This window comes from Microcebus murinus, chromosome X, assembly GCF_040939455.1.
Source record: "Microcebus murinus isolate Inina chromosome X, M.murinus_Inina_mat1.0, whole genome shotgun sequence".
Lineage (NCBI taxonomy): Eukaryota > Metazoa > Chordata > Mammalia > Primates > Cheirogaleidae > Microcebus > Microcebus murinus.
In genome coordinates, this window is record NC_134136.1 from 29,740,885 (window position 1) to 29,768,415 (window position 27,531).

Below are 27,531 nucleotides of genomic sequence, written 5' to 3' on the forward strand. Positions count from 1 at the left end.
AAATACCCACTGTTATTTTTTACTGGTGTAATTAAACGAAACAGAATTAGCTACCATGAGTTCATGACTCACCTTTATTGTGCTCAGACTAGTGACTAAAAAACCCAATTTTACCAATCCTTCAAGCCATGGAGGTTCCTGATAATTAGAAACAACCATTTGTTCCTTCTTGGTCTTTTAATGATAAAAAAAAAAGGTGCTATAATGCTAATTCAGTAGAAACATTCTTACAAATCTATAATGAGTTAAATTGTCTTTGGGCACAATGAATTATGAGGGTTTTTTTTTTTTGGTTTTTTCTGTTTTTTCTCTCTTTTAAGAGCTCAGGATGTTTTCCTAGTGATTCACTGTGACTACTAACACCCCAGAGCCTGTTGTAGGGTCAGATTGGGTAGATGGGAGAAATAAAAAGCATTGTGATAGGAGAAAGAAAAGCATTTTGCTTATGTCATTAGCTGAATGATTCTTTAGTGAATAGGTAGGTAGGAGCCAAACAAATCTATTAAAATTATAAATTCTTTTTTAAGCTAGACATTAATAAACCCCCTTAATAAAAGCGGCGATAAAGAGCCCTTGTCGAGTTTTCAAAATTATTTTTAACAGAACGATACAAGTTGACAAGGTAGCTGACTTGCAATTATAATACAATTTCAGTTACAATTAGCATACTTTCAAGGTTTTCTTTCCCAAATGGAGAACCCAGAAGTAACAAAAGATTCATTAAACAAAGAAGAAAATCCTTCATTTTTTGACAAGCAAAAATAAGTAAAGCATAAATTGCTGTTCACACTGGATAAGATAATGTTTAAAGTTACAGTAAAAATGTACATAGTTGGTGTTATATGGGATGGGGTTCTTGATAATTTTCTGTTCATTGTTTATTATTTATGTTTATTATGTTTTGTCATTAATTATTCAATAAATTTTTATTTAAAGTCACCCTACTTAGAAATCTTCTGTGAGGGTGGGAGGGAGAGATTACAAACCAAAGTCCAGGGGATGTTAACACTTGGAATTGATAATCACCTGGGGTTAAATTGTGTAACTGTCAACCACCAAAGCTCTGCTATCAAGTCTTGCTGCAGTCGGCTTTCCAGAAGGATTTACAGTTATTTTCCCGAGAAAGGATCCATAGATTTTGCAATAATTGTTACTTCTGAAGTTCTTAGGTTGGTGAAGCTCAAGTTAACAAAGTTGAACGTGATCAAAAAAAGAATGCTAGGGAGTCAAGGCTTGACCTAAACTGGCTGACCAGACCAAGTAAGTTACTGAAGATACAAAGGAGAGAGAATGCATATTCCTGTCCTTATGCCAATAATTCAGAAGTTTTCTTTGTTGAAGTAGAATTGAACCTTCCTAGGATCCAGACTGGAGTATCGGTGACAGCATTTGCGCAGGCTCTTTGCCAAAGTCTGGGGACCACATAAGAAAACCCCCACCACAGATCTGCAGGAATAGAACAATAGTAAGGGCTAGAATGCGACCAAGGCTGCTGATGTTAGAATGGAGAAACTGCTTCTGCTAGGCCTCTGCCACTCCCAAGAACCTTGCATAAATATTTGGTTGGTAACTCTCTCCCACATTCTTCATGGTAGTTGGGTTTTTTTGTTTGTTTTTTTGCCTGGGCTAGAGTGCTGTGGCGTCAGCTTAGCTCATAGCAACCTCAATCTCCTGGGCTCAAGCGATCCTTCTGTCTCAGCCTCCTGAGTAGCTGGGATTACAGGCATGCACCACCATGCCCGGCTAATTTTTTCTATATATGTATTTTAGTTGGTCAATTAATTTCTATTTTTGGTAGAGACTGGGTCTCGCTCGGGCTGGTTTCGAACTCCTGACCTCGAGCGATCCTCCCGCCTCAGCCTCCCATTCATGGTAATTTTTTAACCTTTTCTGCTCACAAGCCCCAAATATGCTCTCAGCCCCTATCACTCTCAGCACTCAGCCTTACCTATTTTATTGAGGAACACAGACATTCAAGAGACATAGTACAGTGCAGTGGTTAAGTGCCAGACTCTGGAGCCAGTCTGCCTGGGTTCGAATCTCAATTCTGACATCAATCCCACCTGTGGGACTTGAGGCAAATTCCTTAACCTCTCTGTGTTTAAGCTTTCCCACCTGTAAAATGGGGATAAAAATAGTATGACCCACCTCTCAGGGTTGTTTTGAAAGTTAAATGAAAACATGAAAAGCAGTTAGAAAAATGCCTGGCATATAGCAAGTGCGTATGTATTAGCTGCCATTAAAGCCGTCCACTGTGAGCTTATCCCCACCTCAAAATTTCTCATCCTGAAGAGGTGGTGTCCTTTCTCGCCAAGGCTAATCTTTCTAACTATGCTCTGGGTCTTACCCTCTCCTTCCTTCTTCCCATACCTTCCTCTCCACTCTTTGTTTTGATTTACCTAATTATAGTACAATTCATTCTTTCTTCTTCATTGTTTTTTTTTATTATTATTATTGTTAGAGATGGGGTCGCACTATGTTGCCCAAGCTGGTCTTGAACTCCTGGCCTCAAGTGATCCTTCCACCTCAGCTTCCCAAAGTGCTGGGATTACAGGTATGAGCCACCGTACCCAGCTTAATTGTGGTATAATTCATATGCCATAAAATTCACCCCACTGAAGTATACAATCAGTGCTTTTTAGTATAGCCACAAAGTTGTGCAACCATCACCACTATCTGATTCCAGAACATTTTCATCATCCTGAAAAAAAAACCCATCCACATTAGCAGTCACTCCTCATTTCCTCCCAACTACCCCCACCCTAAACAATCACTAATCTGCTTTCTATCTCTATAAATTATGAATGTTTCCTATAAATGGAATCATACAATATGTGGCCTTTTGTGTCTGGTTTCTTTCATTAAACAAATATTATCAAGGTTTGTCCATGTTTGTAGCGCATATTTTTATAGCTAAATAATATTCCATTATGTGAATATATCAATTTGCTTTATCTATGCATCTATGGATGGGCACTTGGTGCTGCTCTGTACATTCAGGTACATGTTTTTGTGTGGATGTATGTTTTCATTTATTTTGGGTGTATACTGAGGAGTGGAATTGCTGGGTCATATGGAAACTCTATGTTTAACACCTTGAGGGACTGCCAAAGAGTTTTCCCTGGGTACTGTACCATTCCACTTTCTCACAAGCAATATAGTAGGATTCCAATTTCTCCACTTCCTCATCGATACTTATTATTATCTGTCTTTTACTGTGACCATCTTAGTCCTCTCCCCTCTCTTCTATATTTATTTTATTCCTATCTACTGACCCCTGTTCTGTCTATGAATGTGCTTAGATCATCCTTACGCTAAAGAAGCCCCTCCTGACCCTGCCACTCTTCCAACACTGTTGACTATTCGTCTCTAATATTTCTTCCCTTGGCTTCTGTGACAACACTTCTCTGCATACTCCTACTTCTTCCCTGGTTTATCTTTCTGCCTTCCCACATAACCTGGGCATTCCTTAATACTCTGTCCTTTGCCACTCTCCCTCTCTCCTAGAAGTCTCATGCACTCACTCTCACAACTTCAACTATGTTCAACTCAACATGATAATCTTTTGCTTATATGCTGCTTTACAATTTACAGAGTGTATTTTCAGATATTGTCTGACTTGACCTTCACAATAACTCTGCAAGTGAATAGAGCAGGCACTTACTAATACAACTCTCGTTTTACAGATGAGAAATCTAAAGATCAGAGGGTTTTCTAGTTCAAGTTCCCGGCACTGGGAAGTGTCAGAACCAGCATTAGGACCCAGGATCATCTGAATTGGAGTCACTAAGTGCTCTGGCCACTGCCTTCATGAAGCCTTTCCTGATCATCCCATGTGGCCACGGACTTTTCTTCCCTCAGGTGTCCATATACCTGTTTCATGGAGTGCATCATTCTGCTTTGAGGTGATTGTAAGCATTTCTCGTCCAAATGAGTGCTCCTTGAGGTCCAGAACCATATCCTATTTTTCTGTCAACCTCCAAATCTTCTAGAATAGTGACTACTGAGCTTATAGAAGGTAACTAATAATATCTGTGGAATTGGAGGCCAAACGCAGTGACTCACACTTGTAACCCTAGAATTCTGGGAGGCCGAGGTGGGTGGATCATTTGAACTCAGGAGTTCGAGACCAGCCTGAGCAAGAGTGAGACCCCATCTCTACTAAAAATAGAATGAAATTAGCTGTACAACTGAAAATATATAGAAAAAATTAGCCAGGCACGGTGGCACATGCCTGTAGTCCCAGCTAGTCTCAGGAGGCTGAGGCAGGAGGATCGCTTGAGCCCAGGAGTTTGAGATTGCTGTGAGCTAAGCTGGTGCCACGGCACTCTAGTCCGGGCAACAGAGTGAGACTCTGTCTCAAAAAAAAAAATTTTAATGGAATTGAATTGATCTTTACCTGCCAACTTGTTCACAGAGTTTATCTACTGTGATCAGCTTCATCTCCTTCCCATCAGAATGGTTGGTTTCACAGTACCAGATGTTGTTGTATGCCCTAACATGTCTCAAAACCCTCCAGAAAGACTGAACTCAGGTAATCAATGAGTTAGATAAGCTACTCTGAACCTTTATTACTTTAAGTAGAGGTCATCGAGGTCCCCCAAAATGCATTTAAATTACTCCAGTTCTCTAGTTTGTTTGGTAGTATAGGTCAGAACTGAGCCTCCTTCCCTCACTGTTTGAATGGGAGCTTGCTGGGGCAGGAAACGTCTTCTCATCAATTACAAGATGATGACCCTTATTTTGCTAAAAACCCAGATGAAATGTCCTCAGTTTTCAGCAAAAATGTAAGCCTGGCACAGTTTCTGCCCCAGAGATCTTTTCCCAAGAGTTTTCAACATACTATAATATCTTTCCTAGACCCTAACTCTGCTAATTCAATTAACTAGAGGAGAATATACTTACTTGGGGTGGGAGGTAGCTATTGTAGAAAACTCATTGTCCCACATTGGTCTCCCAAAGGAGGTTTTCTGTTTCAGACCTGTCACGATGTCAGTGGCCTTGTCAAAGTTTAATGCTGCATGACCGGCCTGGGGTCAGAGAAATAAAAGTTAGAAAAAGCGAATCCTGATAGCTGCCTCTTCTTTCAGCCACATTTAACCTTGGGTCTGAGTGTGAGGGCAGGTAGGAAATCATAACAAGTAATTATTTCTAATCAGAGTGTACTCTCCTTCATCTGACATTCATCTTACATTTACCATGAGAATTAGTATGTTGTTTGAACTCACAATGTTGCTGTCCCATCCGGTGAGGAAGAGACGGTAGTTTAGAAAACCTACTTTGCCTAATTCCTCCATCTCTTGTTCCAGGGAGGTCAGTAGGTCATTGAACCAGGAGAAGGCACCAGTCTCCCTACAGATCCAGTAGAAATAGATCTGAAATTAGCAAGAGACAACATAGCCTTATTAAGTGCCCTTTACAATGTACACTGTGGTGATATGAATATATACAGATGGTCCCCAACTTAAAATGGTTCGACTTACAATTTTTTGACTTTATGATGGTGCAAAAGGGATACATTTTCGGAAGAGACCATTCTTGAAATGCCCATACAACCGTTCTGTTTTTCTCCTTCAGCACAGTATTCAATAAATTACATGAGATATTCAACACTCTTTTGTAAAATAGGCTTTGTGTTAGATGATTCTGCCCAACTATAGGCTAATGAAGTGTTCTGAGCAGGTTTAAGATAGGCCAGGCTAAGCTATGATGGTCGATAGGTTAGGTGTATTAAACGCATTTTTGACTTAAGATATTTTCAAATATATGCACATATATACCCACATACATACATACTCTATATTTATTGATCAACTCTAATGATGACCTGATAAATCAGCTTTACAGAGCAGCAAACCTTAGGCAGCATAAATGTTCAGAGTTCTGATACTTTCCCTTGTGGAAAGATCCTCCAAGGTCATTTTTGGGTCAGGGTGATTCTAAACTACAAATTGAAAAGAAGCCCCCACTCTTATGGTGAATGTGTAGAAGCGGATGCCTGGCAAACAGAAGTGATCACTCACTCTCATAATTCCAGGAAGAGATAACTCTCTTATCAATTATAAAGAGCTTAGCCCACGAAGGCAATAGATCTGTCAGCCCCATGCAGATGAAAAGCGGTGTACAGGAGTGTACCTTTTGTGTTTTGAGGTCGTGGTCTCCATGCTGGAATTTATACCAGATAGATTTCAAGATAGAAGCAAAGGGGGTGACCCCAATTCCTGCTCCAACCAGCATAGCCACTTCATACTGGAAAACATCCTCACTGACTGTGCCAAAGGGACCATCCACCTCAATCCTGCCGGAAGACAGACGACAACAAGCAAGTGAAGTCTCACCTTCACCCCTAACTGCAAATATCCTCCCAGAAACATAGCTGCTCCCACGGCTGACTTCTGCCTGTTTATTTTAATTTTTATTTTTTTTTTTAATTTTTTTTTACTTAAAAAATTATTTTAATCATGTCATTCTTGCGCAGGGGCCATGCTAATCTCTGTATTGTTCCATTTTTTTTTTATTTCGGCATATTATGGGGGTACAGATTTTAAGGTTTCAATAAATGCCCATTTCCCCCCCTCCCCCCAAAAGTCTGAGTCTCCATCATGACCATCCCCCAGATGGTGCACATCTCACTCATTATGTATGTATATACCTACCCCCTCCCCCCTCCCACCTGCCCAATACCCTATTACTGTAGTACCTATGTGTCCACTTAGGTGCTGCTCAGTTAATGTATTGTTCCAATTTTAGTATATGCGCTGCCGAAGTGAACACCTGCCTATTTTTTGTTTGTTTGTTTTTGAGACAGAGTCTCACTCTGTTGCCCGGGCTAGAGTGCCGTGGCGTCAGCCTAGCTCACAGCAACCTCAAACTCCTGGGCTCAAGTGATCCTTCTTGCTCAGCCTCCCAAGTAGCTGGGACTACAGGCATGCACCACCATGCCTGGCTGATTTTTTTTCTATATAATTTTAGTTGTTCAGCTAATTTCTTTCTATTTTTAGTAGAGATGGGGGTCTTGCTGCTGCTCAGGCTGGTCTCGAACTCCTGACCTTGAGCAATCCTCCCATCTCGGCTTCCCAGAGTGCTAGGATTACAGGCATGAGCCACCATGCCCAGCCCTGCCTGTTTGTTTTAATCCTATTCTATTGTACCAGACTTAAGGTTCAACAAGGAATTGCTTTTTCTTTTCTGCCAGTCTGCATCTTGGTCTGGGTCTCTGCTGATCGCAAGGACCTACCTGGGAATTGATGAATCCTGTTGTTCAAAAGCCCTTATGAGATTTTCTGTCCAGTCCCCTGCTGCTCGGACATGAATGGAGAAGAAATCTTCCTCTGGAGCAGAGGTCAGAGTAAAAGGATGCCACTCCAGGAGAGAGATTGAGGGGCAATTAACAAAGATATATTGTCCCACTTCCATACTGAAGCCACGCTTGTTCATCTGCAATTCCAAAACTTTGGAGGGGTGCATGACAACCTGCAAATGAGGCGTATAGACGAAAGGAGGCAAAGTCAGATGGCAACGGGCAGGCAGATAGCGTAGATGAGTAAAGCCGCATGGCTGGTGAGGTGGTGAAGTGTGAACACAAGTCTTTTCTAAAGGGGGAAGCAACTACTTAGCTCCAGACAATGGTTGCAATATAGAATCGTGACTCATGTTATCAGGTTTCCTGATTCCTCAAAAGAAGCAAAAAATTGGACGGGCGCGGTGGCTCACGCCTATAATCCTAGCACTCTGGGAGGCCGAGGCGGGTGGATTGCTCGAGGTCAGGAGTTCAAAACTAGCCTGAGCAAGAACGAGACCCCGTCTCTACTATAAATAGAAAGAAATTAATTGGCCAACTAATATATATAGAAAAAATTAGCCGGGCATGGTGGCGCATGCTTGTAGTCCCAAGCTACTCGGGAGGCTGAGGCAGCAGGATTGCTTGAGCCCAGGAGTTTGAGGTTGCTGTCAGCTAGGCTAACATCACGGCACTCACTCTAGCCTGGGCAACAAAGCGAGACTCTGTCTCAAAAAAAAAAAAAAAAAAAAAAAAAAAAAAGTAAAAAAAAATAAGCAATAATTGCCTTTTTTTTTTTTTTTAATATGAAAGCCTCCATCCAGATGTTTAAATGTTGGCAACTAATTCAACTTTTAAACAAACACTGTGTGGGCCAAACAAAATCTATCCCTGGGCTAGATCTGGCCCAGGCCACCTGTTTGCAGCCTCTGACAGAGACCCATCCTGATGATTTCTGCCAAGCCTCTCTTTCCCAGTTCTGTCCAGCACTAGAAGAGCTGAGGTATGTCACCCCCCACCCCCACCCCCAAGTTTCTTTTTATTCCCTTCAGAGTGACAACTTGGCAATTTAGTTCTACAATCAGGTAGAAGAGAGCACTTATCACAGCAAGAGGAAAGTGCATATTCTTTACCTTGGTTATCACAACCTTCTGCTGGGAGCGATAAAAGCGGAGGATCCTTTCAAAAATATAAAGAATGACTGGTGCAAGGATCCACTTCCAAGACTGCACAGAGACAGAGTAAAGAATAAGATTACACATTCATCTCTTCTTTACACTTATTTGCGTAACAGTTCATTCCTTTATGTAATAAATATTTACTGAGTTCTCCGACATGTACTCATTTTTAAGCCACTAATTTCACTGTATCTTGAGAACAGAAATGGAAAGGAATAAACTACAATGGTTTTGTTTGCTAACCTGTTACTCATAAAACAGGCCGTTTCCTGAAAATTCACAGATCTGACCAGGAAGTAAATGAAAAGCATAAAAACAGAATACATGGTAAACATTTATATTCTTAAATTATATATAAAATTTAATTTTGTACTCACTTCGGCAGCACATATACTAAAATTGGAACAATATGGAGAAGATTAGCATGGACGCTGCGCAAGGATACAGGCAATTTTGTAAAGGGTTCCATGGTTTAAAAAAAATTAATTTTAAGAATCTAAGACAGGCCAGTCGTGGTGGCTCCCACTTGTAATCCTAGCACTCTGGGAGGCCAAAGTGGGAGGATTGCTTGAGCTCAGCAGTTCAAGACCAGCCTGAGCAAGAGCGAGACACTGTTTCTACTAAAAAAGTAGAAAGCAATTAGCTGGACAGCTAAATATATTTAGCTGGGCATGGTGGTGCATGCCTGTAGTCCCAGCTATTCCGGAGGCTGAGGCAGGAGGATCCCTTGAGGCCAGGACTTGGAGGTTGCTGTGAGCTAGGCTAACGCCATAGAACTCTAGTCCAGGCAACAGAGTGAGGCTCTGTCTCAAAAAAAATAAAAAGAATCTAAGACTATTTTCTAGGACAATTTGTCTAATCTGAAAAACCAATAGAGAAAGTGGATGTGAAATAGAAGCAGATGATTAAAAACAAACAAAAAAAAAACACAAAAAATAAAAGTGCATGGCTAATGCTATTGTTAACAACAATATATAAAATTTGATACTTATCCACCACCTCTTTTCTCAAGTGCTCAAACATTCAACATAGTAATTTTTTTCACCTTGTCTGAGTTGTTTGTTTGTTTGTTTGTTTTCTTTTTAAAGCAACCTTTTACTCCCTGAGATCTTCTTAAGGTAGCAGGTTGCTTCTATATACACAGGAGCTACTAAAAATGTACTTCCTAGCAATACTAAATCATATCCTTTCTTGCACAATTGCTCAAGAGTAATACATTCGAACTGTGTGGAATGAGGTTTCTTATGCTGTTGCAGGCAAATAGCTTCCATGGGTATCTCTGGGGAAGGAAGGGGCAGAGATGGGGCAAGTGAAATTTTTTCTTATTTGGAAAAAAATCCCCAGCTGGATTTGGAATACATGAAAAAACATATTTAAGAAATGGGTAATAACAATGTGGAAAAAAGATAGACCTCGGACATAATCAGAGTAATAAAAATATTAAAACAACATAGCATTTTTAGTCTCTCAAATTGGAAAATAATTTTAAGTAATAATGCACGGCATTGGCCGGGCGTGGTGGCTCAAGCCTGTAATCCTAGCGCTCTGGGAGGCCAAGGCGGGAGGATTGCTTGAGGTGAGGATTTCGAGACCAGCCTGAGTAAGAGGAAGACCCCTGTCTCTACTAAAAAATTTTTTTTTTTAAATTAGCTGAGCAACTAAAAATAGAAAAAAATTAGCCAGGCGTGATGGCATGTGTTTGTAGTCCCAGCTACTTAGGAAACTGAGGCAGGAGGATCTCTGGATCCTCCCAGAGTGCTAGGAGTTTGAGGTTGCTGTGAGCTAGGCTGACGCCATGGCACTCTACTCAGGGAAGTGAGTGAGACTGTCTCAACATAAACAAACAAGGTAACTGAGCACCCCTCCTCACAACCCCTCACCCCTTAATATTTAAAAAAAAAAGGAAATTAGTTCACAGTTTGTGAATTGTAAATACTTTTCCTACTTAGCAATTTGTCATCTGTCTTTATTTATGATGGAGTTTTTTTAGCCATCTTTTATTTTCTGGCTGAAAGATTATTTATCATATTTAGGAATATCCTCTCTCACTCTAGTATTAAAAAAATTCCCATGTGACCTTAGGGTGCTTTTATAATTGTTTTTACATTTAAATCCTTGATTTACATCCTTGATTCATATTTTAGTGTGAGGCACAGAATGCAGATACAGCTTTTTTTCCCCCCAGATAACTATCTCATTGTCCTAAAAAAAATTAATCTATCATTTTCCCACTGAATTAAAATGCTAACTTTAGAAGACTTTTTGTTTTAGATATTTTTCCCTTTGTAGATGAGGACTAAGCTCTTAATCCTGCATCTGATTTAAAGACTTTAATCATTTTCACAGCACTTTGTGGCACCATAAGTCAACCTTCTCCTTCCACTTACTGCTCGAAATAACTTATTTTATGAACAAGCAAAAGTAAACCATAATATCCATGATAATTGCCCTGGGGCAGTGTTTCATAATTATTCACTATCTAACAATAATTTCCAAGCATGTTGTAATAACACCAAAGAAAGCCCACTTCAAGAAAGTTTTATTTCTCCCACAATTTTTTTTTTTGAGACAGAGTCTCGCTCTGTTGCCCAGGCTAGAGTAAGTGCTGTGGCATCAGCCTAGCTCACAGCAACCTCAATCTCCTGGGCTCAAGAGATCCTCCTGCCTCAGCCTCCCAGGTAGCTGGGACTACAGGCATGCACCACTGTGCCCTGCCAATTTTTTCTATTTTTAGTTGTTTGGCTAATTTTTTGTATTTTCAGTAGAGATGGGATCTCGCTCTTGCTCGGGCTGGTGTCAGACTCCTGAGCTGAAGTGATCCTCCTGCCTTGGCCTCCCACAGCGCTAGGATTATAGGCATGAGCCACCGCACCAGCCTACCCCCAAAATTTGACTGGTATTTCACAGATAAGCTTTGGTACTGTACAGTGGTCATGAGTACAGTCTTTGGAATCTGAAAGGCCTGGATTTGAATTCAAGCTGCCCTACTTGCTTACTGTGAGAGCTTGACAGTTTACTTAATCTCTTGGAATCCTAGTCCTATTGTCTCAAAACAAAGACAAAAGAAGTAACTATCTATAGGTTATTGCTATATAAACATGTGATAGGCCGGGCGCAGTGGCTCACGCCTGTAATCCTAGCACTCTGGGAGGCCGAGGCGGGTGGATCGCTCGAGGTCAGGAGTTCGAAACCAGCCTGAGCAAGAGCGAGACCCCGTCTCTACTATAAATAGAAATAAATTAATTGGCCAACTAATATATATAGAAAAAACTAGCCGGGCATGGTGGCGCATGCCTGTAGTCCCAGCTACTCGGGAGGCTCAGGCAGGACGATTGCTTGAGCCCAGGAGTTTGAGGTTGCTGTGAGCTAGGCTGAGGCCACAGCACTCTAGCCTGGGCAACAGAGCAAGACTGTCTCAAAAAAAGAAAAAAAAAACATGCGATAATCCATATTAGGCAGCAAGACTGGCACATGGTAAACACTATTAATAATAACGTGGGCTATCATTACTGCAACAACCATTAGTTCTTCCTCTTCAAGATCCTCTGCTAATTGCCTTGTTGCCAGTGATATAGGAAGTTCCTTGAAGGTAGGAAGGACCCCTATGGATACCCTTCACAGGATCCAGCACGGGTTTGAGCTAGTAATAATAATAATAAGAGTAATAATTACAATAATAAGAGTAACGGCTCTTATCAAGTCTGTCCTTGTCCATAGGTTTATTACCTCAGGGGGGTGCCCTTCAAATTGGGGACTCCTGCAGTGGGAGTCATGATCATCCCACTTCTGAAAGGACTCAGCACACTCGTGAGGATGATTCTCATTCATGCTTTCCTCTGTTTGACCCCGGACAATTCCACTGAAACAGACAAAGAAGGACAATTTGGGCCAAAGAATTATGCAAGGGTAGGGAGGCTGGTGCATGAGAATGAGAGTTTGAGGACCTTACCCAATGCCGTGAATCGCTAAGCCAAGGATATAGAAGACAAAAAGGTGGTGAGTATACCAGAAGACCTCAAAATAACTCCTCCGCATAAACTTGGTAGCTGAAGTTACCATGAGAATCAAGGCTATGGTCATGATCACTCCAGTGAGCCCAGCGATGCTGGTGAATGTCACATACTCCACTGTCTGGGAAAAGAGAAATGTCAGCCTGACACAATGCCCAGCAAGCATACTGTGCCCTTTCTGCTCATGACCAGATCTCAGATGCTTTGCCATTGAGTCAACTCACCATGTCTGGGGACTGGATGGGATTTAGCCAAGAGCCCCCCTCTTTTTCACCATGAGATAGGCCGGAGAGAATGGAGGCAAGGGATCCATCTGTGGCCTGTCGGGTTCTGCTGTAGCGGTGAAAGTTAAATAGGTGTGCTATGATGTGAATAGCTAAATGGAAAGATGGAAAGGAACATAAAAGGCACATCAAGAACATCATAGCAGGAATGGCCCACTAGGCTAGGAGAATCCTACGTAGACAGTGCCTAGCAGAATGCTGAGTCCACAGAAGGTGCCCAATAAACCCTTGATTGCAGAGAGATCCAAGATCTTTTTTATACTTACTCTGTTTCCAAAGGAATAGAATGTAAGCTTCAGGAAAATAGGCCCAGAATAGTGCCTGACAAATAGTGTCAGATGGCTCAATAAATATTTTTTGAATATGCATATGTATGGATGAATAAAAATAGACTTTGAATGCCCTGGAGTCTGCAGTTTCAGAGTTTGCCTGAGTTACCTGTGTGCAGGCAGATCATATATGCCACCAGCTTGTGGAAGGTGAGGTTGTGATCCAATTGCTTTCTCAGTGTGCGGCTGCAAAACTACAAATGTAAACCGATCATGGTCAGGTGTCCCCAGTCAGCCTTACTTACCCATAACCAAGATGTCTCGCACATAACATGCCAATACCCACTCGTCCCTACCCAACCCCTTAGCTACAAAAGGAGACCTCTGGCTTCTATTCCTAGAAGCTTGGTGTTGGGCTTTCCTACTGAGGACTCTAGGGTCTCTTGCTTTAATGTGGGAGTTGACCTAGGAGTGATTGGGACTCACTGAGCAGGTGCCCCTCAGGAAGGACAGCAGATTGCGACACACAGGAAGCAGGATCAGCATGCTGTTGAAATTCAAGCAGAGAGCAGAGGCTCGGGCACAGGCCAACGACGGCTAGAGCAGAGGAGAAAAGAGACCATCAGCTGCTTGATCTCACCATCTGCCACTGGCCCAGTCCTCTTGTCTGAGACCTGCAAATGCACAGGGCTACAGCTTCTTCCACTCGCTCTCACTCTGTAACTAGAACAATCAGGCCAGGCTCTGTTTGCAAAAGACAGAAGAAGATCTGGATTTCATTTTGAATTGAGCAATTCCTGTGAGAGTGGTTTGGAAATGTGTGAGTATACATTCATTAATATGAAAGAGAACAGGATTTAATGACCCCATGTCAGCAAATACATTCTACGGATATAATATTTTGTTTAATATACTTAATTATTATTTTCTTACTTGTCCTTTGTGAAACAGTCTTGAGGATAATACAGAGTTGTATTTGCATTTCAAATAAAGCTCATATTCAGAGGTACAATCACAGATGGTAACTATTTTATTCTTTCCTGTATTTTCTAATATTGCAGTTATAAGCATGCAATAGTTGTATAAGAAAAACAAAAATTTTAACCACTTATATTTAAGATGTTTTTCAAATTGATGCCCAGGCGCAGTGGCTCACGCCTGTAACCCTAGCACTCTGGGAGGCTGAGTTGGGAGGATCGATTGAGGTGAAAAGTTCGAGACCAGCCTGAGCAAGAGTGAGACCCCGTCTCTACTAAAAGAAAAAATAGAAAAAATTTTTTCTACTAATAGAAAAAATTAGCTGGGCATGGTGGCGCATGCCTGTAGGCCCAGCCACTCAGGAGGCTGAGGCAGGAGGATTGCTTGAGCCCAGGAGTTTGAGGTTGCTGTGAGCTAGGCTGATGCCACGGTACTCTAGCCCAGGTGACAGAGTGAGACTCTGTCTCAATAAATAAATAAGTGAGAATTGAATGAAGCTTAGGCAATACTAGCGAACACTTAGAGTAAAATTTTTACATTTAAGTAGAGATATGAGAAGGGAGAACATCTGAGAGCAGAATTAAGCTGATTTCCTTGGGGGGTCAGGCAGCATAAATCAAGAGCAACCTGATCCAGCAGTAGAAGCTACTAGAAAAGGAGATAAGGAGTCAGTGCTTCAAAGAAGTATTTAGCTCAGAAACAGTCCTGACTAGATACAGGCTGGACAGAAAATGCTCACTCAATGGCAGCTAAGTCTAACTTCTCTCCTTTACTCTATACAACTGGTCCCTGAGCCTACTTCATAAACTTGGGACTGCAGGCTATGGGGTGTGACAATACTGTAGTAGTAAGGGAGGTGGCAGCCACAGGCAGGCAATTTTTGTTGCACTTCAGCTGACTGGCCATACTTACACATGTGCCTATCGAAGACTTGCCAAAAGGAAGAGTGTGGGTTAGAGTTAACGATTTATTGGCCTCTTTCTCATAATCTGTAAGGCACAAAACCTATTTTTCCAATGTGACATCAGTTTAATAAGCCAGACCAAGATCTGCCTAGTGTTCATAATGGCTTACAAAGTCAGCGGTTCAGTGAACAAGAGCTGCCCTACTGTTTTCCATTTCTGGCTCTTCCACATGACCTGTGTTTTCTCCCTCTGCTGAGTCACACTCCAACTGTTTTTGGTACAGACAGCCAGTTCCATTTCTGAGTAAATTTCCTCAGCTCATCTCAGAGATCCTGCATTTCCACATTGGTTCCCACCACTTACTCATTTGAGTCACAGAGGTTTCTTAAAGCTAAAATTGGCAAGTGAATGGAAAATATAGGACTGTAATTTCACAGCTCCATATTCTGTGGCGGCTATCTGTATGGGATGAATTCTTTTTAGAGAAAATCTTTTTTCCCCATTACAGCACATTGAAATCTGCCAATGTATGTTCATATCTCTATGTCAACACTCACTGATGCTATAATTGAACTGTTGCTGTCGTTAATGCCTCGTTGACTATGGATTTAAACTTCTTCCTCAGCTGGAGGGAGGGCGCTTGGGAGGGTGGCGGAGTGGGCAAAAAATAAAAATAATAAGCTTCTTCCTCTGCTACTTATTTACTCTACTTCATAGTGAATTAAATTGCTGTCTGTATTTTCCCAAGATGAGCATGAATTTAAGAAATATCCTATGGAATGATCAAATAAATGATGGCACATTAATGTAATGGACTGTTATTCTCTTAAAAGGTTGAGAGCTATATGCAGTGGTGCAGTAGTGATAAATGTTTTAATGACCAGCTTTTTGGGGGAGAAGGGTTTCCTGATTTCCAGCATTTGCTAATTTTGATGATGTAAATACTCCCACCATGGCAGATTTCAAGATACCAATTTGATGGTATTGAACACTACTGAAAACAGTATACTGAATGCAGAGTTGGGAAGAGATGCACACAACTGACTACTGCAAGCTGGTATGAGCTAATTCCAGCATAGCACTGGTAATGTACTCACATGGAAAGATGTGAGATACATTAAGTGTAAGAAGCAATTTCCAGCCAGTATCTACAATGGGATGCCTTTTTTGGTTAAAACAAAAAAAACTATGTGTCCTATTATATGTGGCTATCAAACCTCATAGAACTATACACCAAAAAGTAACACATTTTATTATAGGAAAATTAAGGCTAGGCATGGTGGCTCGTGCCTGTAATCTTGGCACTCTGGGAGGCCGAGGCGGGCAGATTGTTTGAGCTCAGGATTTCGAGACCAGCCTGAGCACGAGTGAGACCCCCGTCTCTACTAAAAACAGAAAAAATTAGCCAAACAACTAAAAATAGAAAAAATTAGCCAGGCATGGTGGCGCGTACCTATAGTCCCAGCTACTTGGGAGGCTGAGGCAGCAGGATTGCTTGAACCCAGGAGTTGGAGGTTGCTGTGAGCTAGGCTGATGCCTCAGCACTCTAGCCTGGGCAACAGAGTGAGACTCTGTCTCAAAAAAAAAAAGAAAAGAAAAGAAAAGAAAAGAAAATTAAAAAGTGAATAAACAATAGAACCTACCTCAAAAACAAAAGGAAAAACAAAACCTATGTTTCTGATGCACTTGTGAGCATACATCAGTATGTTTATATACATACACACACCAAACTATTAACAGTGGTCATCTTGGAGTGGGATGGGAGGGGGATGTTCATATTTTACTTATACACTTTTATATGGTCTGATCTCATTGAAAGCAGCATTAGAGATAATTAATTTTTTAAAATAAGGCTTTAAAAATGAAATGTCCACAGGACATTAGCATGATTTATTTTCCTGCTGCTGACTTTTTGGTCACGAAATAATCAAGCTCTTAATAACTACTCACATTCATTGCATCATTCTCTTAATAAAAAGCTATTTTTAAAACAAATTAGCACTTCCTTTGGAATTGTAGTTTCTAAAGAGGGATCAAGGATGAACGTTTAAAACGGAAAACAGCAGGGTGAAGTAAGTCATGAACAGAACATTCAAATTAGTCGTGATCTCAACATGGGTCCTTTGAATATGGAAAGAAAAAAAGGATTTTTTTAAAAGGACAAACTGTCTTTAAGCATGTACATTGGGCAGATCTTTGTGGAAAGCTACTAAAAAAAGGCATCGTCAAGATGAAAGGGATTTAACCAAATCCCCTACCTGTTACTGCATAATAGACTAGCGATAGCAATTAAATTTGTTCTTCTAACCAGGTGGTGCCCAGATTCACCAGCCCGTGAGAGAACCATCCTCACCCTACATCTTCTTCCTGGTCACCTCCACACCCACCCTCACCCTCGACCCACCCCCATCCTCCCTCGTCTATTTCTGATCTGCCACTTCCCCAGCCTTCTCCATTCTGTGACTGTGACCTGAGCCTACCTTTCTGCAGGCCTTGAGTTACGCAGTACCGCCACCCTCAGGCCCCCTAAGTAGCCATCCTGTTTGATAGAAAAGTATAGAGGTATATTTCTGTGACATTAGTCCATAGCAGTGGTTTTCACGTTGTTTTCTCTTTCTTTTAATCAAACCTTTTCTTAACATCATTAGCAAGGCCCGGCGCCGTGGCTCACGCCTGTAATGCTAGCACTCTGGGAGACCGAGGCGGGAGGATCCCTCGAGGTCAGGAGTTCGAGACCAGCCTGAGCAAGAGTGAGAGCCCGTCTCTACTAAAAATAGAAAGAAATTTGCTGAACAACTAAAAATATGTAGAAAAAATTAGCCGGGCATGGTGGTGCATGCCTGTAGTCCCAGCTAATCAGGAGGCTGAGGCAGGAGGATCGCTTGAGTCCAGGAGTTTGAGGTTGCTGTGAGCTGGGCTAACCCCACGGCACTCTAGCCTGTGCAACAGAAGTGACACTCTGTTTCAACAAACAAACAAATAAACAAACAAAAACCATCATAAGTAGGAGTCCACAAGACAGATACAGGCTGCTCTGGTTGAAATGGGGGCAGGGGCAGGAGCATTGCCCAGTCAGCCTTCCCTTAACACCCTATAGGAGCACCTGAGTTCCTGAACACCCAAACCACTGCCCAACAGTTGCCTTTATTGCATGTATTCCTTATCAGGTCTGAGGAGTGTGCCCAAGATAGGGCTGTCAAATTTAGTACATAAAAATATAGGATGCTAAGCTAAATTTGAACTTCAGATTTTAAAAAAATGAATATTTTAGTATATCTATGTTCCATGCAAAAATGATTTGTTGTTTATCTGAAAAATCCTGCACTTTTTTTTTTTTTTTTTGAGACAGAGTCTCGATTTGTTGCCCAGGTAGAGTGAGTGCCGTGGCATCAGCCTAGCTCACAGCAACCTCAAACTCCTGGGCTCAAGCAATCCTGCTGCCTCAGCCTCCCGAGTACCTGGGACTACAGGCATGTGCCACCATGCCCGGCTAATTTTTTCTATATATATTACTTGGCCAATTAATTTCTTTCTATTTATAGTAGAGATGGGGGTCTCACTCTTGCTCAGGCTGGTTTTGAACTCCTGACCTTGAGCAATCCATCCCCCTCCGCCTCCCAGAGTGCTAGGATTATAGGCGGGAGCCACCACGCCCAGCCAATCCTGCATTTTTTTTCTGGCAACCTCAGTCCGAGAGGAAATTAGGGCATTGGGTCACAAAGGACCTGGAATCAGAGATTAGAGAAAAATAGAGATTCTCCACATCACAACTGTGACACTCACCCCAAGGATTTCTCTTGTGTAGAAGTACTTGTCGGCCTTCTCATATTTCAGAAAGGCATCCACAAACAGGAAAACATTCAGCCCCAGCCAAACAGCCTGCAGAAAGAAAAAACAAAGGAAGAAAATGAAATTGGGGTATGGAAAGAAGTAGATAGGGGATAATAGAAAATAGTTGTCACCATCTGGGCTATTTTGTGTTTATCTGTTTTCATTTTTTTTTTTTTTTTTTTTTTTTTTTGAGTCAGAGTCTCACTCTGTTGCCCAGGCTAGAGTGAGTGCGGTGGCATCAGCCTAGCTCACAGCAACCTCAAACTCCTGGGCTCAAGCGATCCTGCTGCCTCAGCCTCCCAGGTAGCTGGGACTACAGGCATGTGCCACCATACCCAGCTAATTTTTCTATATATTTTTAGTTGGCCAATTAATTTCTTTCTATTTTTAGTAGAGATGGGTTCTCACTCTTGCTCAGGATGGTCTTGAATTCCTGACCTTGAGCCATCCTCCCACCTTGGCCTCTCAGAGAGCTAGGATTACAGGCATGAGTCACCACACCCAGCCTGTTTTCATTTTACTTTATTTTTATTTTATTTTATTTTATATTTTTTTGAGACAGAGTCTCGCTTTGTTGCCCAGGCTAGAGTGAGTGCTGTGGCATCAGCCTAGCTCACAGCAACCTCAAACTCCTGGGCTCAAGCGATCCTGCTGCCTCAGCATCCTGAGTAGCTGGGACTACAGGCATGCGCCACCATGCCCGGCTAATTTTTTCTATATATATATTAGTTGGCCAATTAATTTCTTTCTATTTTTAGTAGAGACGGGGGGTCTCGCTCTTGCTCAGGCTGGTCTCGAACTCCTGACCTTGAGCAATCCTCACGCCTCGGCCTCCCAGAGTGCTAGTATTACAGGCATGAGCCACCACGCCCGGCCATCATTTTTAATGACTACAATCCTGCCAGTATCTAACTTGCTTTCAGAGTGAGTTAGCACTTTGAGGCATGCCCATTAGACACTAATGGGCAGGGTCAGGAAACTAAGTCCCATGGGCCAAATGTGACTCACTACCTGTTCTGCATGGGCTACAAGCTAAGAATAGTTTTTACATATTTTGTATTCACATTCTTAAATGGTTGAGAAAATCAAAAGAAGAATGTTTCATGACATGAAAATAATATGAAATTCAAATTTCAGTGACCGTAAATAAAGTGGTATTGGAACTTAGCCACACCTACTCATTTCTATATTGTTTATGGCTGTGTTCATGATACAATGGTAGAGTTGAGCAGTTGGGACAGAGACCATATGGCTTGAAAAGTCTAAAATATGTACTATCTAGCTTTTTACAGTTACATTTGTCAATTCCTGGATTACAGCATTCAAACTATTGTACCTACAAGATGGCAATAAGTGAATAAATGGATTCCTGAAGAAACGAAGAATAAATTTAGCATCTATAATAATGCCCATCAGAAAAGGACTAAACTATTCCAGATGGGCCTGCCTCATTAGTTTAGTTACACCCTGACACACATTTTCTTGTTTTCAGATTGTGAGTCTTTTTTCAAATTAACCTATTGTTGCTTTGGACTCATTTAAGCTCCTAAGACAACTTTCGCCTGTCCCAAGCTCTGTGCCTGTGTTGGCGAAGGGGGAATTTTGGAAGCCACTACCCATTGCCTTGGAGACTACCCAACTGGGCTCTAGCCCAAGTTTGGAGGTGCTAGCCTGTAATTCAACAGGTCTCTGGGGCACTGGGATGCCTCTAAGATATATTCCTTCCCCCAGGATGGGTCAGAACCATCTCAGCCCACAGGTAAAGGGCCTTTAGCCTGAGACATGGTCCATTCAGATTCCCTAGATCTGGGCCACTCACACACCTCTAGTAGCATAGCATAGTGATTTAAAGTCTGGTATTGGAGTCAAACTCCATGGGCTCAAATACCACCACCTAGTAGCTCTGTAATCTTAGACAGACGTGTGATTTAACTTCTCTGAACCTCAATTTCTTCACTTGCAAAATGAGGATAATAACAGTATCTACCTCATAATAATGCTATAAGGCTTATATGAGATAATACATGTACAGTGATTAATGCAATGCTTGGTGCATAGAAAGAAGAACTCATTATTGCCAAACTGGTAATAATGCATTATTACCAATCAATTTCTTCCTGCCTCCTTCGCTCAGATACCCTTTCCAGAGTTGGGCATCTTCCAGAAAAGTGTCTTTGATCCAATGGAAAAAGAAGAGTTGAAAGCCACAGATACCTCAAGAATTTGGAAGACAAGAGAGAAGCTTACTTAGAGGGAGCAGAAAAATTTCTGGATCAGAGAGGGACATGGGGCAAAGAACCCTGTGTCAGCCCATCATGAATTATAGACAAGATAAATGATGAAATACAGTGATATCTAGGAGTAAGGAATTCCATTTCCCATCTTGGCTGTCATTTCTTCTACTGTGAATGAAAAAGAAGGTGAAGTACAAGACTTGGGAGAAAGGAGGAGCAAAAATATTTTTTGAGGCCGGGCGTGGTGGCTCACGCCTGTAATCTTAGCACTCTGAGAGGCCGAGGCGGGAGGACCGCTCAAGGTCAGGAGTTCAAAACCAGCCTGGGCAAGAGCAAGACCCCGTCTCTACTAAAAATTGAAAGAAAGTTATTGGCCACCTAAAAATACATAGAAAAAAAAATTAGCCGGGCATGGTGGCGCATGCCTGTAGTCCCAGCTACTTGGGAGGCTGAGGCAGGAGGATCACTTGAGCCCAGGAGTTTGAGGTTGCTGTGAGCTAGGCTGACACCATGGCACTCTAGCTCGGGCAACAGAACGAGACCCTGTCTCAAAAATAAAAACATAAAATAAAATAAAATAAAACTGGCCGGGCGTGGTGGCTCATGCCTGTAATCTTAGCACTCTGGGAGGCTGAGGCGAGCGGATTGCTTGAGGTCAGGAGTTCGAAACCACCCTGAGCAAGAGCAAGACCCCGTCTCTACTATAAATAGGAAGAAATCAATTGGCCGACTAATATATATAGAAAAAATTAGCCAGGCATGGTGGTGCATGCCTGTAGTCCCAGCTACTTGGGAGGCTGAGGCAGGAGGATGGATTGAGCCAGGGAGTTTGAGGTTGCTGTGAGCTAGGCTGATGCCATGGCACTCACTCTAGCCTGGGCAACAAAGCGAGATTCTGTCTAAAAAAAAAAAAAAAATTATAGTACAAAAGTAACTAAATATAGGGCATTGAGTATTATGTATAAGTCATGGGATAACCTGACAAAATAAACAAACAGCCTCCAGGGGAACTCCACACATTTTTCCCTAGAGCACCTGGGCAGTCCTATGGGACCCAGAGGAAAAACAAGAGAGACGAGAAAAGAGCCCCTGAAGGATTAATAAATGAAATTCTACGAAAGCGAGAAAGGACGCTGGGAGCTCCAGGCTCAGAAATGGAAGATTGATAGCCCCTCAGGCATGGTGCATGTGCCTGTAGTCCCAGCTGTTGGGGAGGCTGAAGCAGGAGGATCGCTTGAGCCCAGGAGCTTGACTGTGGTGGGCTATGATGATGCCACTGCACTCTAGCTCGGGCCACAGAATGAGACTCTATTTCCAAAAATAAGGAATGAGATGTGGGGAAAGAAAGGTGGAAATGTGGTGTGTGTGTGTGTGTGTGTGTGTGTGTGTTGTGTGTGTGTGTGTGTTGTGTGTGTGTGTGTGTTGTGTGTGTGTGGTGTGTGTGTGTGGTGTGTGTGTGTGTGTGGTGTGTGTGTGTGTGTGGTGTGTGTGTGGTGTGTGTGTGTGGTGTGTGTGTGGTGTGTGTGTGTGTGTGGTGTGTGTGTGGTGTGTGTGTGTGGTGTGTGTGTGTGTTGTGTGTGTGGTGTGTGTGTGGTGTGTGTGTGTTGTGTGTGTGTGGTGTGTGTGTGTGTGTGGTGTGTGTGGTGTGTGTAGTGTGTGTGTGTGTGGTGTGTGTGTGTGTGGTGTGTGTGTGTGGTGTGTGGTGTGTGTGTGGTGTGTGTGTGGTGTGTGGTGTGTGGTGTGTGTGTGTGGTGTGTGTGTGTTGTGTGTGTGTGTTGTATGTGTGTGTGTGTGGTGTGTGTGTGGTGTGTTTGTGTGGTGTGTGTGTGTGGTGTGTGGTGTGTGTGTGGTGTGTGGTGTGTGTGTGTGGTGTGTGTGTTGTGTGTGTGTGTGGTGTGTGTGTGGTGTGTGTGTGGTGTGTATGTGTGTTGTATGTGTGTGTGTGGTGTGTGTGTGGTGTGTGTGTGGTGTGTGTGTGTGGTGTGTGTGTGGTGTGTGTGTGGGGGGGTGTTGGGAGGAAGGGATTGTGCATACGTAGGGCGGTACAAGAGTTCTGACTTGAACATCAGGAAGCTGGATTTGAGCGATGGCTCTTCAATCAAGTCACTGTGTGACATTTGGCTGTTATTTTCCTTTGTAAAATCAGTAAGTCGGTTTATATCTGCAGTATGCAATGCCATAGCCACTACCCACATGTGGCTACTGGGCACTTGAAATGTGGCTAGTCCTCACTGAGATGTGCTGTGAGTGTAAAATACACATCAGATTTCAAAGACTTCGTAAAAATACAAGAATATAAATTATCTCACTAATATTTTTAATATTGATTACATGCTGAAAGAATAATATTTTTTGATTATTAGGTTTGATGAATTATATTGTTGGCTGGGCATGGTGGCCTATAATCCCAGCACTTTGGGCAGCTGAGGCAGGATTGCTTGAGGCCAGGAGTTCGAGAACAGGCTAAGTAACACAGCAACACCCCATCTCCACAAAATATTTAAGAATTAGCTAGTGGCTCATGCCTGTAGTCCCAAGCAGTCCTGAGGCAGGAGGATCACTTTAGCCCAGGAGTTGCAGGTTGCAGTGAGCTATCATGATACCATTCTAACCCGGGCAACAGAATGAGACCCGATCACAAAAAAAAAAAAAAAAAAAAAAAAAAAATTACATTGTTAAAAATTTATTTTACCTGTTTCTTTGTACCTTTTCAATATAGGCAGTAGAAAATTTTAAAATTATATTATATGGCTCACAATATATTCCTAATGAGCAGTGATGTTCCAGATGATCTCTAAGATCACTTCCATCTCAAATATTCAATGATTTTATGAAATCCTGATGGAGCAGTATAGGAAGGATAGAGAGAAACAAATGCCCCATGGCAGTAGTTAGAAGTGAGATGGAAGAGAAAAGGAGAAGACAGAAAACGAAAACAGACTGAAATTCCAAACACCGATGGTTTGACAACATGAACAATGCCTATGATTTATCTCTGTCCTTTCATCCTTCTCAGAGTTGGATTATTGGGCCTTGATGAGCCCAGTAATTATTATGGAATCTTTCTATTTCAAATAACTTTGCAAATCTTAACAAATATGATGTCTCCTTACTCTGTTAACCTTCCTAATTAATAGGAAGTCAAACATCACTTACCAGAAACAAAGCTGAGAACCAGTGGTTAACCACCCAGTTTCCCATAGTCAGGAGGTGGTTTGGAGCCTCTCAGGCAGGAGGGCAGATTCAGCAACCTGGATTCTGTAGAGAACCTTCAGGATTTGGATTTCTGTCCAGCTCAGGGTCTATGAGTCTTTAAGATATGAAAAGCCCAGCTTGAGCAACAGTGAGACCCCGTCTGTACTAAAAATAGAAAAAAATTATCTGGGTATGGTGGCGTGAGCCTGTAGTCCGAGCTACTCAGGAGGCTGAGGCAGGAGGATTGTTTGAGCCCAGGAGTTTGAGGTTGCTGTGAGCTAGGCTGACGCCACAGCACTCTAGCCCGGGAAACAGAGTGAGACTCTATCAAAAAAAAAAAAAAAAAAAAAAAAGCACACCTACTCACAAAGTCCCCAGGAATGAATAAATCTATTCTGCCTGCTTCCTCTAGGCGTAGGTAGACCAGCCCCATGTATGAGAACCACAGGGGTTTTCCCTGTTGGGGTTTTTAGCCCTTCAGGAAATAGCAGTCTCCTTAGGGGAAAAAATTCTCTCTCATCCTCTTATCAACATGACCTAATGTGAAGCATTGCCTTCCTTGATAAGGGATTTGCTAAGTTTTCTCCAAAGTAACATAATTAGGCTAGGGCTATAAACAGATTACCTCAAGAGAAGTAGGGAGAGAGGTGTGTGTGTTAACAAACTACCTCAAGATAGACTTTCAGAAGAGTTGCCGCATCTGCCATTTGGGCCTCAGCCTGGCTAGCTCTGAATTTCAGTATATCAGTTCCCCTGGAGGATGATCCATGATTGATGGATATGATGATGGCTCTGGGGAGAGCTTGATTTGCTGGAAGGACAAGTGAAAAAAGGGCAAAACAGAATGAGAGAAAAAAAATGTAACAAGTATAAATATACACCTTCCTTCAAAATAAAACAGAGGTAGAACACTCAAAACAGGGAGGTTGGCCAGGCTTGGTGGCTCACACCTGTAATCCTAGCACTTTGGTTGGCTGAGGCAGGAGGATGTCTTGAGGCCAGGAGTTTGGGACCCAGCCTGAGCAAGAGGAAGAGACCCGGTCCCTACAAAAAATAGAAAAAGTAGCCAGGTGTGGTGGCGCTTGCCTATAGTCCCAGCTATTCTGGAGGCTGAGACAGGAGGATCACTTGATCCCTGAAGTTTGAGGTTGCAGTGAGCTGTGATGAGGCCACTATACTCCAGCCTGGGTGACAGAGAGACCCTGCTTAAAAATACAAGACAGGCCGGGCGTGGTGGCTCATGCCTGTAATCCTAGCACTCTGGAAGGCCGAGGCGGGAGGATTGCTTGAGGTCACCAGTTCGAAACCAGCCTGAGCAAGAGTGAGACCCTGTCTCTACTATAAATAGGGAGAAATTAATTGGCCAACTAATATATATAGAAAAAATTAGCCAGGCATGGTGGCGCATGGCTGTAGTCCCAGCTACTCGGAGGCTGAAGCAGCAGGATAGCTTGAGCCCAGGAGTTTGAAGTTGCTGTGAGCTAGCTGACGCCATGGCACTCACTCTAGCCTGGGCAACAGGGTGAGACTCTGTCTAAAACAAAAACAAAAACAAAACAAAACAACCAAAAAAATACAAAACAAGGGAAGTGATTGTCTTCTAGTGCAATGGATTGGCTAGAGTTGCATGTGCAGCTCAAGGCACCGATTATTTTTTTTTTCTTTTCTAAAAGGGTGAAATATACACAGAATAGTGTCTAAAACATACCATGGAGTACTATTCAGCTTTAAGAAACAATGGTGATCTAGCACCTCTTGTATTTTCCTGGATAAAGCTGGAACCTATTCTACTAAGTGAAGTATCCCCAGAATGGAAAAACAAGCACCACATGTACTCACCAGCAAATTGGTATTAACTGATCAACACCTAAGTGGACATATAGGAATAACATCTATCGGGCATTGGGCAGATGGAAGAGGAGAGGAGGGGATGGGTATATACATACATATGAGTGCAATGCGCATCATCTGGGGGATGGACACACTTGAAGCTCTGACTCAAGGGGGGAGGGGGGCAAGGGCAACATACATAACCTTAACATTTGTACTCCCATAATATGCTGCTATTAAAAAAAAGATTTCACATATAAAAAAAAGAAAAAAACACATATATATGTAACTTAGAGAATGATTTTAAGGAATAAATATCTGTGTTCACTATCCAGGTTTAAAAAGTAGGGTACTTATTTTTAGCATCTTAAAGCCCTTTAGTGCCCTTCCCTGATCACATTCTTCTTTTTCTCCTCTTCCTTCCTCACCAGATGTAACTACTATCCTAAAATTTGAGGTAATCATTTTCCTTGTTTTGCTTTATACTTTTACTAATTATAAATGCATCCCTAAACAATATATTGCTTAATTTTTCCTGTTCTGAACTTTTTGTAAATGGAACCTAGCTGCATGTATGTATTCTTATGTGATTTGCTTGTTTTAACATTGGGTTTTGAGATTCATATATGTGGGTAACATGTCGTTGAGGTTTATTTACACTGCTATATAATATGCCATTGCATGAATATGCTTTAATTAATTTATTCATTCTATTATTGATGGATATGATGATGGAATGACACACATATACTACAGTTTCTTTAAGGTATATACCCAGGAGTGGAATTCCTGGGTCCTGAGATTTGCACATGTTTAATTTTACTATGCAATGCCGAACTTTGTTCCAAAGTGATCAACTAAATGTACACTCCAATGAGCCATGGATATGGATAAGATTTTCACTTTCTCCACATGCTTCCCAACAGAGTATTTTCCAGACTTTTTAATTTTTATGATTTTAGTGAGTGAGACACACTATTCTATTATGATTTTAATTTGCATTTTCCTGATTAGTAATGAGGTTTGAGCATCGTTTCATTCAACTGCTGGCCATTTGAGTTTTCTATTTTGAAAAGAGCCTATTCTACTTTTTGGCCTTTCTATTGGTTTATTTTTCTTGTGTTTATAGATTCTTAGAGTTCTAGGCCAGGCATGGTGGCTCACACCTGTAATCCTAGCACTTTGGGAGGCCAAGGTAGTAGGATTGCTTGCAGTCAGAAGTTTGAGACCAGCCTAAGCAAAATCAAGACCCTGGCTTTCCTAAAAATAGAAAAATGAGCCAGTCATCGTGGCACATGCCTGTAGTCCCAGCTACTCGGGAGGCTGAGACAGGAGAATTGCTTAAGCCCAGGAATTTGAAGTTGCAGTGAACTATAATGATGCCACTGCACTCTACCCAGGGCAACAGAGCGAGACTCGATCTAAAATAAAATAAAATAAAAATAGAAAAATTAGCCCTTCATGGTGGCACATGCCTGTAGTCCTAGCTACTGCAGAGGCTGAAGCAGGAGGATCGCTTGAGCCCAGGAGTTTGAGGT

At 42.0% G+C, this 27,531-nt stretch overlaps 1 protein-coding gene, 1 non-coding gene and 1 pseudogene across 4 annotated transcripts; 1 reads left to right on the plus strand and 2 right to left on the minus strand.

Annotated features, from left to right (window-relative positions):
• Positions 1–727: 727 nt before the first annotated feature.
• On the minus strand, positions 728–24,571 carry NOX1 (NADPH oxidase 1). Of its 3 annotated transcripts, XM_075999571.1 has the most exons (14): positions 24,521–24,571; positions 24,125–24,300; positions 18,687–18,782; positions 13,507–13,617; positions 13,190–13,274; positions 12,692–12,843; positions 12,407–12,588; positions 12,184–12,316; positions 8,413–8,505; positions 7,238–7,473; positions 6,136–6,298; positions 5,229–5,375; positions 4,906–5,030; positions 728–1,446 (listed from the first exon to the last, which is right to left on the minus strand). In XM_075999571.1, the coding sequence occupies exons 2-14, from the start codon at positions 24,167–24,169 to the stop codon at positions 1,320–1,322; spliced, it is 1,695 nt and encodes a 564-aa protein (XP_075855686.1). In that variant the 5' UTR covers positions 24,170–24,300; positions 24,521–24,571; the 3' UTR covers positions 728–1,319. The 3 variants fall into 3 exon arrangements, with proteins under 3 accessions (XP_075855686.1, XP_075855687.1, XP_075855688.1); XM_075999572.1 differs by lacking the exon at positions 13,507–13,617; XM_075999573.1 differs by lacking the exon at positions 5,229–5,375.
• On the minus strand, positions 6,445–6,534 carry LOC142866088 (uncharacterized; annotated as a pseudogene).
• On the plus strand, positions 8,827–8,932 carry LOC142866065 (U6 spliceosomal RNA). The gene has a single exon (XR_012916134.1). It is a non-coding gene; the product is annotated as a U6 spliceosomal RNA (small nuclear RNA).
• Positions 24,572–27,531: the final 2,960 nt, after the last annotated feature.